This window comes from Macrobrachium nipponense, chromosome 46, assembly GCF_015104395.2.
Source record: "Macrobrachium nipponense isolate FS-2020 chromosome 46, ASM1510439v2, whole genome shotgun sequence".
NCBI classification, from domain to species: Eukaryota; Metazoa; Arthropoda; class Malacostraca; order Decapoda; family Palaemonidae; genus Macrobrachium; species Macrobrachium nipponense.
Window position 1 is genome coordinate 12,616,421 of NC_061106.1, and position 15,315 is coordinate 12,631,735.

Below are 15,315 nucleotides of genomic sequence, written 5' to 3' on the forward strand. Positions count from 1 at the left end.
TATACACAACAGATTGTAGCTACTTGACAGTGTGTATCCTTGAGCAGTGTTGTGTATGACCAGGTGATTTTCAAGAAATCTGAAGTATGGTGTGAAGTATAGATTTATTACCAGAAAATAATAGCGTTGAGTGTTAACCAGACCGGAAAGTGAGTTGTATTCAGTCAACTAAATATCTCATGCTGCTAAATGTGTCCATTTATCTAAAACGTTAACCTACAATTAAACATTGGTGATAAAATTCTTATATGTAAACAAAGCACTTTAAACAATGAAGACATGACCTAGTTTTACGAGAAAATTTTACCTTTTTGCACTGTTTTGTCTTAGTCATCTTCCGTTATCAGGTGATAGCATTAGTCTCCTGACTGCTCGAAAGGAAAGATAGATGTATGTTAGTGTCTTTAGGAGTTATGACTGGTGAGCATTAAGGATCTCAAAACAATTATAGTATCAAAAAATATATGCTGAACAATCTAACATAGACTTATGAGTTGTTTGTTTCGGAGCTTTAACTGTAACAATTTAGAAGTTTAGACAGTGTTGTTTGTGGTCCACAAACAACACTGTCAAGAGGTAAACAGATTTATCTAATAGCAGTAACGACTTGGACGAGGCTGGTTCAAAGTCTGAAGTGCCAGAAGATGGGTGCGTCAAGTATTATCGTAACCTGTGTTATCGTGGTTTTGTTGTTGTATCACAACATTGCGTAATCGACAGAACTCCACTTTCTCGCTTCAGTGTTTTAACTTCTATTAAATGTGAAAATCTTTCCTTTAATGATTCACTTTAGCAATATCATAAACTTCCTAAGTTTAGTCACTAGCAATGAGCCCTGGTTATCGTACCGTGAAATATGAGAGCCACTTCCAAAGATAATAGTTTATGCCTCTTCATAAGCGGCGCCTGCTAAAGTGTGAACTGGCAACTATATTATTGGATCCATTCAGATTTACATGGATTCTATATTCAAGTATTTATAGTTCTTAAGGCAATTAATATGTTGAATACTTACATTTTAACACTCGTATATTTAAATACGAAACGGTCATACCTAATGCAAGAAAAGCCAAGGCCAAGAAATTTATAGTAACTTGCAACTCGGCTTTAGCTTCTCATGATAATCGCTGTATGTAACTCAGTCGGGGACTCGGGGTTTGGACATTCCCTGCAGAGTTCGTCCTGCCGTTGCCAGATTACTTATCAACACCTGTTATAGTTTGTCGGTTTTCAATCTATACGATTATTAGCGAGAGTTGTTTCGGTGGAAGACATAACTCGCATGACAAGCTACAGCCTACAGGCCGTTATACTTGCGTTAACGTCATTCCGTTCATGATACTAAAGCGTCGAAAGCCAAAGGATATTCACGAGTAAACAATCGCCATCTACCAACATGACGAGTGAAAGCATGGAAGACGAACAAAAGAAAAGGTCCATGTGGATACAACGTCACATTCAGCGGTACAAAGCGAAGCTTGGATTCTTTCGTAAGTATCTTTATGGTCAGTGATGTTGTTTTGGTCTCATTTTTGGGATCAGCTGATTTGACTTACTTGACCCGCACGCTCCTCCTCAGGAGTTGCCAACGAGTAAATTTCATCTGGAGGGAAATGCAAAATTGGGAAATTGAATTGAATCATTTATTTCAGCTGTAAGTCATATATACACTAGTAATGAATATATTACATTTAATTTTACAGGGAATATTGCACGATTAGTGTTACCTTCACAAAATGTAATTTCACATTTTTTTCCTAAATACCTTTCGCACGAATAGGTAGGTAGGTAGTGTTACCTTCACAGAATTTTCACTTTTTCCAAGTGTAATAAATTACGTTAATTTTTTAAACTAGATGTCTAGATATGAATGGTACACTCTGCTAGTTTTATATATTTTGGGGGAGTCTAGTGCCAATTGTACCTGGATTGTTATGCGAAAAAAAAGCCAAGTGGGTCGTCAAGACCTTGGTCTATATTTTCTTATCTCGGGATACCACTTCTCTCCTCCAATTCCAAGCCATGAATCTAATTGTCTGTGATGAAACCTTTTTATAATCTCTTATTTACTTGTTATTGCCCATGTTCCAGCTGCTCTGAGTAGTTTAGGCAATATATTTATAAGTCTTTGCTCTCACTGTAAATGGGACATTTTTACATGTCAGTATAGTTTAACTTTCTCTCAACATTTAATCCATATTGGAGTATAATTTTCCTGCACTCGGCTGTCAACTCCTGTTTCACAGAAGTCCAGTGCCTCCAAAGTAAAGTATATTTCTTCCCAGAATAACTATCACAACTCCCCTCTCTTCCCCATTTGTTGTGTAGCCTAGGTAATAGCTAGTACATGTTTGCCATTGAAAATCTTATTCTATGCATATTTTGAAGTTTGATAATGTTATTGCTTTAGACATACTATTATAAAACATGTTATCAAAGAGATTTGTTGAATTGGGCTGATGTAGATTTGGTGAGATGAAATTTGAATTTTTCAACAGTTCAGCCTGTAAGGATACACTACGTAGATCATTTTTTTTTTTTTTTACCCACTGGTAAGTGCAGTATAAACTGTAGTAACGGCATTCATGCGCAAAAATGAAATGATGTAGCATACGGTATTCAGATTATACACTTAAGTTTACAGTGAAGGAGCCAGACAACACATGACCAGAAGTGTTGGTAATGTTTACAATAGTTTGCAGTGCCATGTCATTAGCAGTGAAGGATCCAGATAATACATGACCATAAGCATTGGTGATGGTGCTGACACCAGACATATACAAAGTATTTTTTTTTTTTTTTTTACTATAGAGCCCATATATATGGGACAAGGCTGCATCACAAGATAAGTTGTAGCATTAGCAATTATGACAATTTAAAATTGGGTAAGAATTTCTAAAAAAAAAAATGTGAGGGGAAGAAATTTTGTACTAATGCTATATTACATTGTTATGGAAGGCTGTGATTATGTACTTTAGAATAACAGTTATGGGGCACCAGGTCAAAACTTGTGTGAGGTTCCCTTATGACCGCTAAGGTCTCATTGGGTTAGAGAAAAAAAACCAAGACGATTGCAGTTCACCCCTTGGGTAGAATATAGTTGTAGACTCTGTAAGTATTATGCATTACTATTATTGCTGTTAAGTAGTTTATCCAGACCACTCCACTGAGTTAATTTAGTAGCTCAGACAGGGCTGATCCAAAGGATTTGTATCTATTGTTAAAGTTTAGGTTTTGTTTAATCACAGCATATTACAGTTTTTTATTGGTTTTTTGTTTTGTTAATGTAAGAACAGTAAGCACCTCCATTGGTGATCACTTCAGTGATAGATGCAGAAAACATTGAGATATAAGAATGACCATATAGTAACAAATAAGCAGGGATTTTAGCCTTTTTTCTACTCCTAAAGTGTGCAGGTATTCTCCAAGAATCACAATTGAAGCCTAAAAGTCATGGTTTGTGCATGGTGCCTTCAGCGTTATTACAGATCTTGAATCTGTAAGTGACTGTAACTCAATGAGTTGTAGGTTTTGTAGAATGAAAATCATGGTACACAATTGTAGGGTGGACAGGATGTATTGGTTGCCCAGCATTTGAGAAAATGCACTAATCAATGGGAACCAAGAAAGATGTTTGAATTGCATTTAAATAAAGTTGTCTGCAGGAATGTTAATTGTGTAGGTTAATCAGTTGTTGTTTCTGTCCGTTTATAATACTTCATAGTAACAATGAAATATCAGTTTTATGGTACATGATGGAAGAGAAAGTACATTATTTATTATTTTGATATAAGTAATCTTGAGACCACTGAGAGTTGCTTTGTTTTTATTTTAAATGAGAACTGAAAAGTAAGAGGAAGGTTAAGATACATATAAAGGAATTGGTTAGGTAGATGGGAAAAGGCTGAAGAGAATGGATGGATGCAAAGTAAAATGTGGAAAAGAATGCAGATGATGTCCAAAGAGTAAATGAGAGGTTTGTTGTTTACAAAGGTTTCTCAGTCGCTGGTTATTTTTATAAGGTTTGACACTAATAGCTTTTGGTGACTCCACCCATACCTATTGTTTGCTTGTGGATAATAGAATGCATTGTAGCATTGTTGATTGCAGGCCTCCATCAGCCTTTTACATTTGTTTTAAGTTGTTAAGTACTGAAGCTATTACATTTAGGAGAAAGTAGCCTGTTTTAAAAAATCAAATTTATTTGTTTTTCCATTGGAAATACAGTCATTGCACACAGGCCAAGAGGAGTTTTACTTTAATACCATACAACCTATGAAGCCATGATTGTTATTTTTTTGTATTGAGAAAATTTAGTACTCTATGTGGAGAAGAGTTCCCATCTTCTTTTGATATTTACTTTCAGAGTTTTTTTTATGGTGATGCTATTTTAAGGTAACAGAGATATTATTATTATTTTTTTTTTTTTTGTGGGTCTTCAACTTAAAATCTCTATGGATAATATAAAACCTAATACATCAGCATCCAGATTAAACCCTGTTTGTATATCTTGTTGGTTTTCATATGAAGTTTTTCTTATAGGGATTGTCTTGGAAAGGATAATACAACATAATGTGCCGTCTCAGAACAAAATATGCAGTGTGATTCCAAAAATTTACTCTCAGGTGACTATAAATTGAATGAAATATCAAATATGGTTTAGATTAGTGCATGATAATTGATTTATTTTCTTTTATGTAATAAGAGTAGGATGAACTCTCCAACACTTATCAAGGTGTCCAGTTTGTGGCAACACTGATATGAATAAGTTCTTGGTGTAGGAACATTTTTCAAATGTTACTGACATACGAATTGTTCAGGAAGCAAGTACTTCTTGTACATTTATTTTAGTAATTTCTATTTTGGATTATAGTATTTTATAATAACAGTGTGCTTAGTGATACATGGACCCTAGGAATGTGTGTGCCAAGGCATAGCCTAGTTTACATTATAGACAGAGCCTGGTGACAAGTATTATCCTACTGAGCTACAAAACAAAGGCTGGGAGAGTGTTAACCTAAATTTCTTCTGTTTGTTTACCAATGCTTTACATAGGTATGTAGGTGTAAGTTACATCTAAGATTTTATATGGTAGGAAGAGTTACAGGCCCAAGTTAGTGAGTTCCTCTTAGGTTTGTTTAAACAACAGATGAACATGGTTTGCTGTTCTTTTAGGTTAATCATAACCTGCATCCATAACAAAGACTCGGTTAGCCCACTTGACTCCTCACTGGTCAAGCATGAGTTTAGATGTTTTAAAGCTTCAGTGTCTCAGGTTAGGCCTTTTTACCATTTCCTCAGTGGGTTTTTTCTCAGTGTGAAAGAAATCTCTTAAGTTTTCTGCTGTTAATTGAATAAGGAATCTGAATTCTCCAACTCCTCATATATGATTGGTTGTTTATATTTGTGCAGTAACTCTTCTAAATTTTCTAAACTGATTTAATGTCTTAAGGGTCCCCAATTTCTGTCACTGGTTGTTAAATGATTTTATTTTGCCCTACCCTCTATTCAGTGGCTGATTTACAGATTTGAAATGGGTGTTTGTATGCTAGGAAATTTAATGTTTATAAGGTTCTCATATTTTATGTGTAGTCATAAAAATGTGAAATATAGAATATGATTCACCTTTTAAAAAATGTTAATTTCTTTTACAGTGGGAGCTGCCTTAATTACAACAGTATGCTACATACCACCTGACTACACCAGCGTTTCATGTGATGATCCATCTATACGAAGGCCTTATTACCCTGACACAGTTTCTGTTCCAGTACTTCTGTCTGTTGGACTATTTGGTCCATTTATTATGGTTAGTATGTAGTATGTAGTCTTAAAGAATCATTGGATGTCATATTTTGTGATGGAAACCTTGTAGATAAGTTGTGCTCATTTAGGAATGTTTTCTCATCCTTTAATGGCCGCTTTGAATGCCACTTTGGTATTCCAGTTTTTGGTTAGGTACATATGTGGTAGTTGTGATGGTGCATTACCCCGGAGATGAGTGGGAGGTAATGGCCTTAGTTCTTCAGGTTGTATATTATGAATATGTTGACTAAGTATTCAAACATGTGAATCTGTTTCCTTATGATACTAGAATAGTACTTTCTGTGGTTTCCAGTTTCTAGATCTTTCTTGTCTTGAGATTGTATTGATCCAGTCCTGCACTTTGACAGAGATATTCTTTTATAATTAATACAGCATAACCATGTGGGTCATTTCCTTGTACTTTATATATATTTGAATAATTGTACATACGTAGTAATTTATCTTCTCTCTCCTTAAGGGTTTTCTGTTCTTTTGATATTTACTATTCTTGATAGTTTGGTTTCTTTGCTTTCATTCAGTGTACTGTGTGTGTGTACAATTCTTTATTTTGTAGTTGTAGCATACTTTGCATGTAAGCCAGATTTTGTGTGTTATGTGTTTTGTTTGAAGACTGATACAGGCATTGCTGACCAAGTCAAGTTTGGGTATGGCAGGAACATTTTTTGTTATGGACTTTTTGTGTCAAAATATTAATCCTGCTTTCATTTTCTAGAAGCAAATGGCAATTGCTGCCTTGAATTTTGGGTTTGTAACATTCACAAATGTATGTAAGGTTTCATGTGGACATGACAAAGGAAGGGTACTGTATCTGTATTTAGTGAAAAACATATGAGCATTGTTCAAAATTAGTGTGATGCCTCAGTATTATGCCTTATCACTAATTTTGGGGGTAAACAAATATGTTTTTGGAGGGTGGAGGATATGGCTTTCGTATTTTAGCCTAAAAAAATCCATTATGTGACCATTTCAGTTGTTTACCTTCAAAACAAATTCAGATCCCCATTCAGTATTATTGCCTACAAGAATAAAGTTAATGTGTAAGCTTTTCACAAGTATTGTTCATGTAGTAAATGTGATTGGAGTTTGATGAAAATAATTTTTGAAGGTTTTTATAATGTTACCTAACATAAGTCTGCGAAAACTAGATCCTTTCATATTTAAAACAAGTAGTAATAATACTCAAGCTTTAGTCCTATTGTGTGTGAACTGTTAATAAAATTAATTGAAAAATAAAGTATAAACTTTTGTAATTTTGTTCCAACATAGGGGTTTTAAATTTGAGCAGCTTGACCCGGGGATAATGTGTAACATTGTTATATGGACCAATGCTTCTGAGCTTTTGTTATTCTTTGTTGTGTAGTATCAGAGGGTCAAAGTGCAATATATATTCTTGCCAAATAAAATCATGCTCTTATATTTTGGGTTGTCAGTAGGTATGGGAATTTTTCGTAAACCACAAAACAATACCAAATCATGGTATACGTATAGTAATTCACATTCTCATTTCTACATGTTACATCCTATGTTTTGTGTGGTAGGAAGAGTTACATGCCTAACTCGTGAGTTCTGATTTGTTTAAACAACTGATGAACATGGTTTGTTGTTCTTTTAGTTTGGTCATAATCTGCATCCATAAAAAAAGACTGTTAACCCACTTGACCCCTTGGTGGTCAAGCATGAACTTAAATGTTTTAAAGCTTCAATGCCTCAGGTTAGGCCTTTTTACCATTTTGTCAGTAGGGTTTTTCTCGGTGTTAAAGAAATCTCTAGAGTTTTCTGTTAATTTAATAAGAATTATGAATTCTCCAACTCTTCATATGTGAGTGATTGTTTATATTGAGTTGAATGCAAAATGTGGGTTACTGATACAATTACAATTTTATATTTTTTCCTAAATAGGTTGGAATAAAATCTAGACATTTTATTTATGTAACAAAAGTTCTTCCATCGCTAATTTCAGATCTATACAGGTACCATAGATTCTTGGCTCTGTATAGAGTATAAGCGATGCTTTATAACGATTGTCATTGCATCCTGTGCTGAAGTATTTAAATGGCCTAGAGAATATACTCTCAATCTATGAAAACTAGGACAGTAAAGGTTCTTGACTTGGCAGTTCTATAACTTTCACAGACATGGGTTTCTATCTGAATTAGCCATGTGTACTTATTCAGTTTCAATGCTTGAATGTTTTTAATGACTGTAGGGCATAGGATATGACTCATTACTTCTGTCAACGTGAGTAGTCTTCATTGAACTTTTGAGTCTTCATTGAACTTTAGTTAGTTTTAGCCAGATCTAGCTTGATACATTGCATTTGGCTCCTTTGAATCCAAGTTAGTATTTTCTGATACGCTTTAGGAAATACCACTTTTCTGGGCTCAGCTCGTGTCGGCCTATGAAAGTAATCCTTAACATCATCTTTCTAGGTAAAATTATCCTAAAATTACCAGAGAAAAAACAAAATTAAGAAAATGTCAGTAAGACTGACTCGCTCACTCTTAAAAAGAAGTGTCGGTATGATATAGGGGCGAGTGTGGAACACTACCACGAGACAAACACCAATTAGAACTTCCCTATCAGAATCCCCCTAAGAGAGAGCCGATACCAACGGGCGATGCAGCCTCTACTACTACTACTAGAGGACGCCACGGACAGCAGCGCCCCTAGCGGTCATCCTTAAATTTTAGCGCCAGCGTCTAGACGCAGATTTTACTTGTGCTATATTTCTCAGGATTTATCTCGTATTCTACGATGGAACGTTCAGCAATTGCCACGGCTAAGTTAAGTAACTCATAAGTAATATTTTATCACAGTTTTATCTTCCGGGTACCAGTATTTTCCTTTTTATAGGTCATATACGGTTCCCCGGTTGTCTCGTGGCGGCCATGCTGCCTCGTAAGAATTCCCGGTCTTCCATACTGGGACTTCTTATACTTATGGGCTTACTTTATCACGTTCATTGTTTTACATCGAGTTTTAGCTAGTTAGCCCTCTTACCATTCTCTTAGCTTGGTATTTAGGGCTATTATTATTTTTATTCTGGCCCAGCATCCCGGCTCTTGCTCTACATCGGCTATCGCTGGCTCCGAGTAGGCTCCTGTTTCTTGGAATAGTCTGCCTCCTCCTGGGCTTCTTTCTCTTTTACTAAAAGTGTCTCTTCCACCTTTCGATGTATTTTATTTTTATTATTTAGGGTGTTAGGCTAGCCTAGGTGCTTGTTCCATGTATTGGTACAGCTTGGTTCACGTGGCCCTACCACGGTTGTGTTGATCGCGGCCTAGGCCACTGGTGGTCACGTGTTCCATAGCACCTTACCCTGCCCCTTCCCTCCCTCTCTGATGTAGGGAGGAGCTGGGGGACCCCTTGGTTGTCATAACAACCTCATAGCCTTCTCTCACATTCCGGAGGTGCCGGGGGGTTCCGCCAGCAGGGGGTATAGGGCGACCACTATGAGGTACCGGGTCTCCATACGGGTAGTTGGTGAGGTGGGGAGGAGTAGGCCATCCCTTCCCCCTTTCCTCGCTCCCGCCGCGTTTCACCGGGACCTCCTTCCCCCCCCTACCCATTACTCAGCCACCTCCCTTACGATATGAAAGGAGCCTTCCGTCGCAGCCGGGGCCCCTTTGGTTATAGGATATTGGCTCCGCTAGCGGGCAGGGTGGGTGCTATGGATGGTCGATTGCTTGCCTACTATATCCTTATATCTCTCCCCCGCTACCGGAAGGGGAGCTTACCCTACCTACGCACTTCTTCTAGTAGACGGGTGGAGAGAAGTTGGTTGTTATGTTGTTACTATACTATGTTAAGGATATACCCTAATTTAAGATATTTTACAATGAATTTTGTTATTATAATTTTTATATTAATCACCATCCCCGCCATTATCCGTTGTGGTTTCCATTACCACCACTCCTAGTTGGTTGATTCTGTGCCTCCGCCACTGGCGGAGCCATAGCCTTTCTTCCAACATGGTTACCACACGTATTTTAGCAGGGCTCTGGTTTTATCTAACTTTATCGCTCCGGCACCAGCGGAGCATATGTTAGGCTGTAAGTGTTTACTTTGTACTCATGTACGTTTTCACTTACAGGCTACCAACTGCCAGGTCCTCGCTTGTAATGCGTCGCTGCACGACCCTTGCGGACATGACGAGTGCAGGTCTCACGCCCCATGTGCCACCTTGTTCAACGAGTCTATCGTCTGGCATCCCGAGGCCTGCACTATATGCTACGACCTGGTCGATCAGCTGGTTGGTGGGGTAAGACCATTATGAGGTTATTTATCAATTTACTAACACTTTTAGTTCGTAAGTTTGTTAACTGTCCGCAATTGGTAGCTAATTCAGCCTTTCTTTCAGGCTAGCGGTGTGAGGGAAGTCGCCCTCGCCACCCTGAAAGCGTGGGTGGGCGGCTTTGGGAAGAACGCCGCCAAGGGCCAGCCCTACATATTGGATAGGAAGCTGGCCATCCAGATCTTCCCTGCGGGCAAGTCGACGGGCTACGTCGACCCCTTGTCCGCCGCCCCCGTGATAGCCGCCATCCAGCAGGAACTCCAGCAGTCGTTGGGAGTCGTAGCCGCCCAGGAGTCAGTTCCGGACGTCGCCGGCCTGGACCTGAATCTCGAGCCGATGGCGGTAGTGAGTGAGGATTTGTTGGTTGAGGTAGGTTTGTCGGGCGCCCAAGGTCTTTCCTTGGGCGCTCCTGGATCTTCTCCTGTCCCTTCTTCTTCCGCCTCTTTCCAAGGCTTTCCGGGATCCGAGATCCCTAGCCGCACTCCCGCTCTCTCTGTACCTCCTAAGGAGAAGGGAAAGAGAGAACCGAAGACATTGTCTAAGACGTCTTCTAGGAAGTCGTCTTCGTCTTCTTCGGCTAGGAAGTCATCGACTTCTTACGCCGACGCGGTGAAGGCTAAGCCAAGCTCTTCCCAGTCGAAGAGCTCCAGAGGCAAGGCTTCGAAGGAGAAAACTCGCGCTACCTCCGAGTCGTTGCCTTCTCCCGCCTCCGCTGCCCCCTCTCCGGCTATGCCGGCAGGGGTGGCAAGCACCAGCTCCTGCGTTCCTTCTCCTGTCTCACCAGGAGTGATGGAGCAGGTAGGAGTGATGATTGGTTCCCAAATCTCAGCTTTGGGAACACGTTTTGAGCAGATGTTCGCACAATTGTCGAGCAGTCTGTCTCAAACTGGACAGACGGTCCAGGAACTCTCGAATAGAGTAAGAGAGAATGAGGATCGGATGGTTGGGCTATCCCAGGCTCCTCCCCCAGTATCCCCTGCTTCTAGCACGGGGATTCTCCAACTCCCGTCTTACGACTCCTTGCCAGCTTTCTCTATGGAGAATCCATGGAGAGTAGCGGCCTACGCTCCCTTTAAGGACGGGATGATTTCGATCCCGGAGTTTGGCACTCGAAGGATTGAGGACTTCTTCGAGTTCTATCCTCCGGGTCTGTCACAGCCTTTCATCGGGTATGCTAGGCTGACGCCAACGGCTCTTACAAGGGAGGACAAGATCTCGAAGGAGTCAGTCCTCTACAGTAGAGATCACGCCCAACGGGAATGGGTTCACTGCCTTGAGGACTGGGAGTGTACTAATACTTAAACTCCAGGCCTATAAGAGCCCCTTCACTATTTTCGCCACGGAAGAGGAGGTCTCTCTTCCGTTCGCCACGAAATTGGTGGAGGAAGGCTCTTCAGGCAGTCCTCAAGGATGAGCCCGTTCCACAGTTGAGAGAGTCGGAGTCCACTTCTCCACTCTTTCCCGCCTTCGGAGAGTTATGGGAAAACCTGCCAGCTACTTTCACGCAGGGTAAACTCAAGCCGGACTGCGCTATGGACCAGTTCGGTGAGAAGTTACCTAGGCTGCCGGACTCCCTAATCCAGGCAGAGTTCGATGCGCGAACTAGGTTTGGCAGGTCCCTTAACTCCCTCATCGTCACGGAAATGGCTGCGCTATCTTACGCGAACGAACCGCTATTCAAAATCCTAGCAAAATCGCAATTTCAGACGGTTCTGTTAGACGCTTTTGACTTCTTCCAGGCCAGGAAGAACTGTCGGAAGCATGTTCTTCAAGAGTGCACCATCAGGCACGAGCCTAATAGACTCTTGACTGCCAGCATGTGGGGAGCGGATCTCTTCCCAGAGTCAGCAGTGAACGAAGTCCACCACGAAGCTGCTAGACTCAACCAGAGCCTTAGAGCTAGGTGGGGTATTTCCTCTAAGAGGAAACAGGAATCCGTTCCCACTGCTGGCAAGAAACCAAAGAAAAGGCTGGTAGAGGTTCCAGCCATATAAAAAAACTCCAGCATCAGCAGCAGTTTGTGCAGGCAGTCCCAGTCACCCAACAAGGACAACCTGCTACATCTAAGCAAACTCAGCCTTTCCTCCTGGTGCCCCAGCAATCGCAACCTTCGACTTCCTATGCTATCTCGCCTGCCTTTAACCCTGCTTATGAGGCTCAAGGCTACTCTCAACCGAGGGGTAGGGCGAGAGGTTACTTTCGTCACCGTGGCGGCAGGAAGGGGCACAAGGAGTAAGCAGTTCAGAGGAGGGCGTGGTGGCCAACCCGCCCATCAGCAATGAGGCTCCCCAGGTAGGAGGGAGGCTGTTCCTCTTCCGCCACAGGTGGGGGTTCAGCAATTGGGCACAGAGCATAGTGTCCAAAGGATTAGGCTGGAGCTGGATCCAAGATCCTCCTCCAGTCAAGTCATTCCATCAGGTACCGTCAAAGGAATTGATAGATTACGCGGAAGAACTCCTTCAGAAAGGAGCTATTGCGAGAGTCAAACATCTAAAATTTCAAGGTCGCTTATTCAGCGTGCCAAAGAAAGGCTCAACAAAAAGAAGGGTAATCTTAGACTTGTCAAAGCTAAACTCTTTCATTCGCTGCGACAAGTTCAAGATGCTTACCCTCTCGCAAGTAAGGACCTTACTTCCGCGTGGAGCCGTCACATGCTCCATCGATCTTACAGACGCATACTATCATATCCCTATAGCCAGGCACTTCCGCCCATTCCTAGGATTCAGGCTAGGAAGTCAGACATTCTCATTCAAAGTGATGCCCTTCGGTCTGAATGTAGCCCCCAGGGTATTCACAAAGATAGCAGAAGTGGTTGTACAACAATTGAGAGCTCAGGGAATCATGGTAGCAGCATACCTCGAACGATTGGTTTAATCCTGGGCACCAACAGTCGAGGAATGTCTCAAAGCTACCAAAAGGTAGTTCACTTTCTGGAACATCTGGGGTTCCAGATAAACAAAACGAAATCCAGACTTGTTCCGGAATCTCGTTTTCAGTGGCTAGGAATCCAATGGGATTTGTCCTCCCACAATCTATCAATTCCAGTAGCCAAACGGAAGGAAATAGCAAAATCTGTCAGGCAATTTCTCAAGTGCAAACAAACGTCAAGAAGAAACCAGGAGAGAATCCTAGGGTCTCTTCAGTTTGCTTCGGTAACAGATATCCTTCTGAAAGCAAGGCTGAAAGATATAAATCGAATTTGGCGGTCAAAAGCAAACTCCAAATATCGAGACAAGTTGTCAGTAATCCCACAGATCCTCCGCAACCAACTACGGCCTTGGTCAAAAGTAAAGAAACTTAGCCAAGAAAGTACCCCTTTCAATATCCCCTCCCAATGTTAACCATTCACACGGACGCATCCCTGTCCGGGTGGGGGGATACTCTCAGTTCAAACAGGTTCAGGGGACTTGGTCAGTTCAATTTCGCCAGCTTCACATAAATGTGTTGGAAGCAATGGCAGTATTTCTTACTCTGAAGAGACTGCTTCCCCCGGAAAAAGTCTCATCTAAGGCTAGTTTTGGACAGTGCAGTGGTAGTTCATTGCATCAACAGAGGAGGGTCCAAATCCAAGCATGTGAACCATGTCATGATAGCCATCTTTGCATTAGCAAGCAAACACAAATGGCATCTGTCTGCCACTCATCTGGCAGGAGTAAGAAATGTGATAGCAGACGCCCTGTCCCGGTCAGTCCCTCTGGAATCAGAGTGGTCTCTGGACGTCGGGTCATTCCAGTGGGTAAGCCGGAGAGTCCCAGGTCTCCAAGTGGGACCTCTTCGCCTCACAAGCAAACACAAGCTCCCTTGCTATGTGGCCCCCAACCTGGACCCTCTGGCTTATGCCACGGACGCCCTGTCGTTGGAGTGGAATCAATGGAGGAGAATTTATGTTTTTCCTCCAGTGAATCTTCTCTTGAAAGTCCTAGACAAACTAAGGTCTTTCAAAGGGATAGTAGCTCTGATTGCACCGAACTGGCCCAAGAGCAACTGGTATCCGCTTCTTTTGGAATTGGGTCTCCGACCTCAACGGATCCCCAACCCCAACTATCACAATCAGTACAAATGAGGACTGTGTTCGCTTCCCCTCAGGAACTCTCCAGACCCTAACTTTATGGACTTCATGAAGTTTGCGGCTAATAAAGATGCTGACATTGATCCACAGAATATTCTCTTCCTAGAATCAGATAAAAGGGAGTCAACCATTAGACAATATGACTCAGCTGTTAAGAAATTAGCATCTTTCTTGAGAGAATCGAACACTACAACCATGACAGTTAATTTGGCTATATCCTTTTTCAGATCTTTATTTGAAAAAGGTTTAGCAGCTAGCACGATTACCACTCATAAGTCGGCTTTGAAGAAAATCTTTAAAGTAGGTTTTCAGATAGATTTGACTGAATCTTATTTCACATCTATCCCTAAAGCCTGTGCTAGACTTAGACCTTCTCAGAGGCCTACTACAGTTTCATGGTTCTTAAATGATGTTCTCAAACTAGCTTCAGATACTGACAACTCATCTTGTACATTCATAATGCTCCTGAGGAAGACATTATTCTTATTAAGCCTAGCCTCAGGAGCGAGAATTTCAGAACTGTCGGCTCTATCCAGGGATGCGGGTCATGTGGAATTCTCCCATCAGGAGAAGTTCTACTTGCTCCGGATCGTAGCTTTTTAGCCAAAAATGAAGATCCTCTTGCAAGGTGGGCTCCTTGGAAGGTTATCCCACTTCCACAGGATCCTTCTCTCTGCCCAGTATCAACTCTTAGAGCCTTTCTATCTCGTACTTCTTCTAGATCCTCGGGTGCTCTCTTCATGAGAGAAAAAGGTGGTACTTTGTCAGTTAAAGGTATTAGACAGCAAATCCTTTACTTCATTAAACAAGCCAACCCTGAGTCATTCCCAAAAGCACATGATATCAGGGGAGTAGCCACCTCTATTAATTATTTCCAACATATGAACTTTGAGGATCTTAGAAAGTATACTGGATGGAAATCCCCGACAGTCTTTAAACGACATTTATTTAAAGTCCTTGGAATCTTTAAAGTTTTCAGCAGTAGCAGCGGGAACATAGTTTCCCCTGATACTGCTTAGTAGTTGTAGTATTAATCCAGGTCTCCTTTCTACCTACTTCAACCAACATGCCTCAACCTATCACCAGGCTACTCATCATCATAGCCTTAGCCGTTGTGTGTTGTAGTGGT

At 41.1% G+C, this 15,315-nt stretch overlaps 1 protein-coding gene across 2 annotated transcripts in view; it reads left to right on the forward strand.

Moving 5' to 3' along the window:
• The first annotated feature begins 589 nt into the window (after positions 1-589).
• LOC135214752 (putative phosphatidate phosphatase) overlaps positions 590-15,315 on the forward strand; it is a 57,687-nt gene continuing 42,961 nt past the window's right edge. The window contains exons 1-3 of one of the 2 annotated variants that reach the window (XM_064249101.1): positions 590-1,490; positions 4,543-4,625; positions 5,655-5,806. In XM_064249101.1, coding sequence (XP_064105171.1) covers positions 4,595-4,625; positions 5,655-5,806 — 183 coding nt within the window. In that variant the 5' untranslated portion in view covers positions 590-1,490; positions 4,543-4,594. The remainder of the gene's footprint in view (positions 1,491-4,542; positions 4,626-5,654; positions 5,807-15,315) is intronic. The other variant, XM_064249100.1, reaches the window with a different exon arrangement.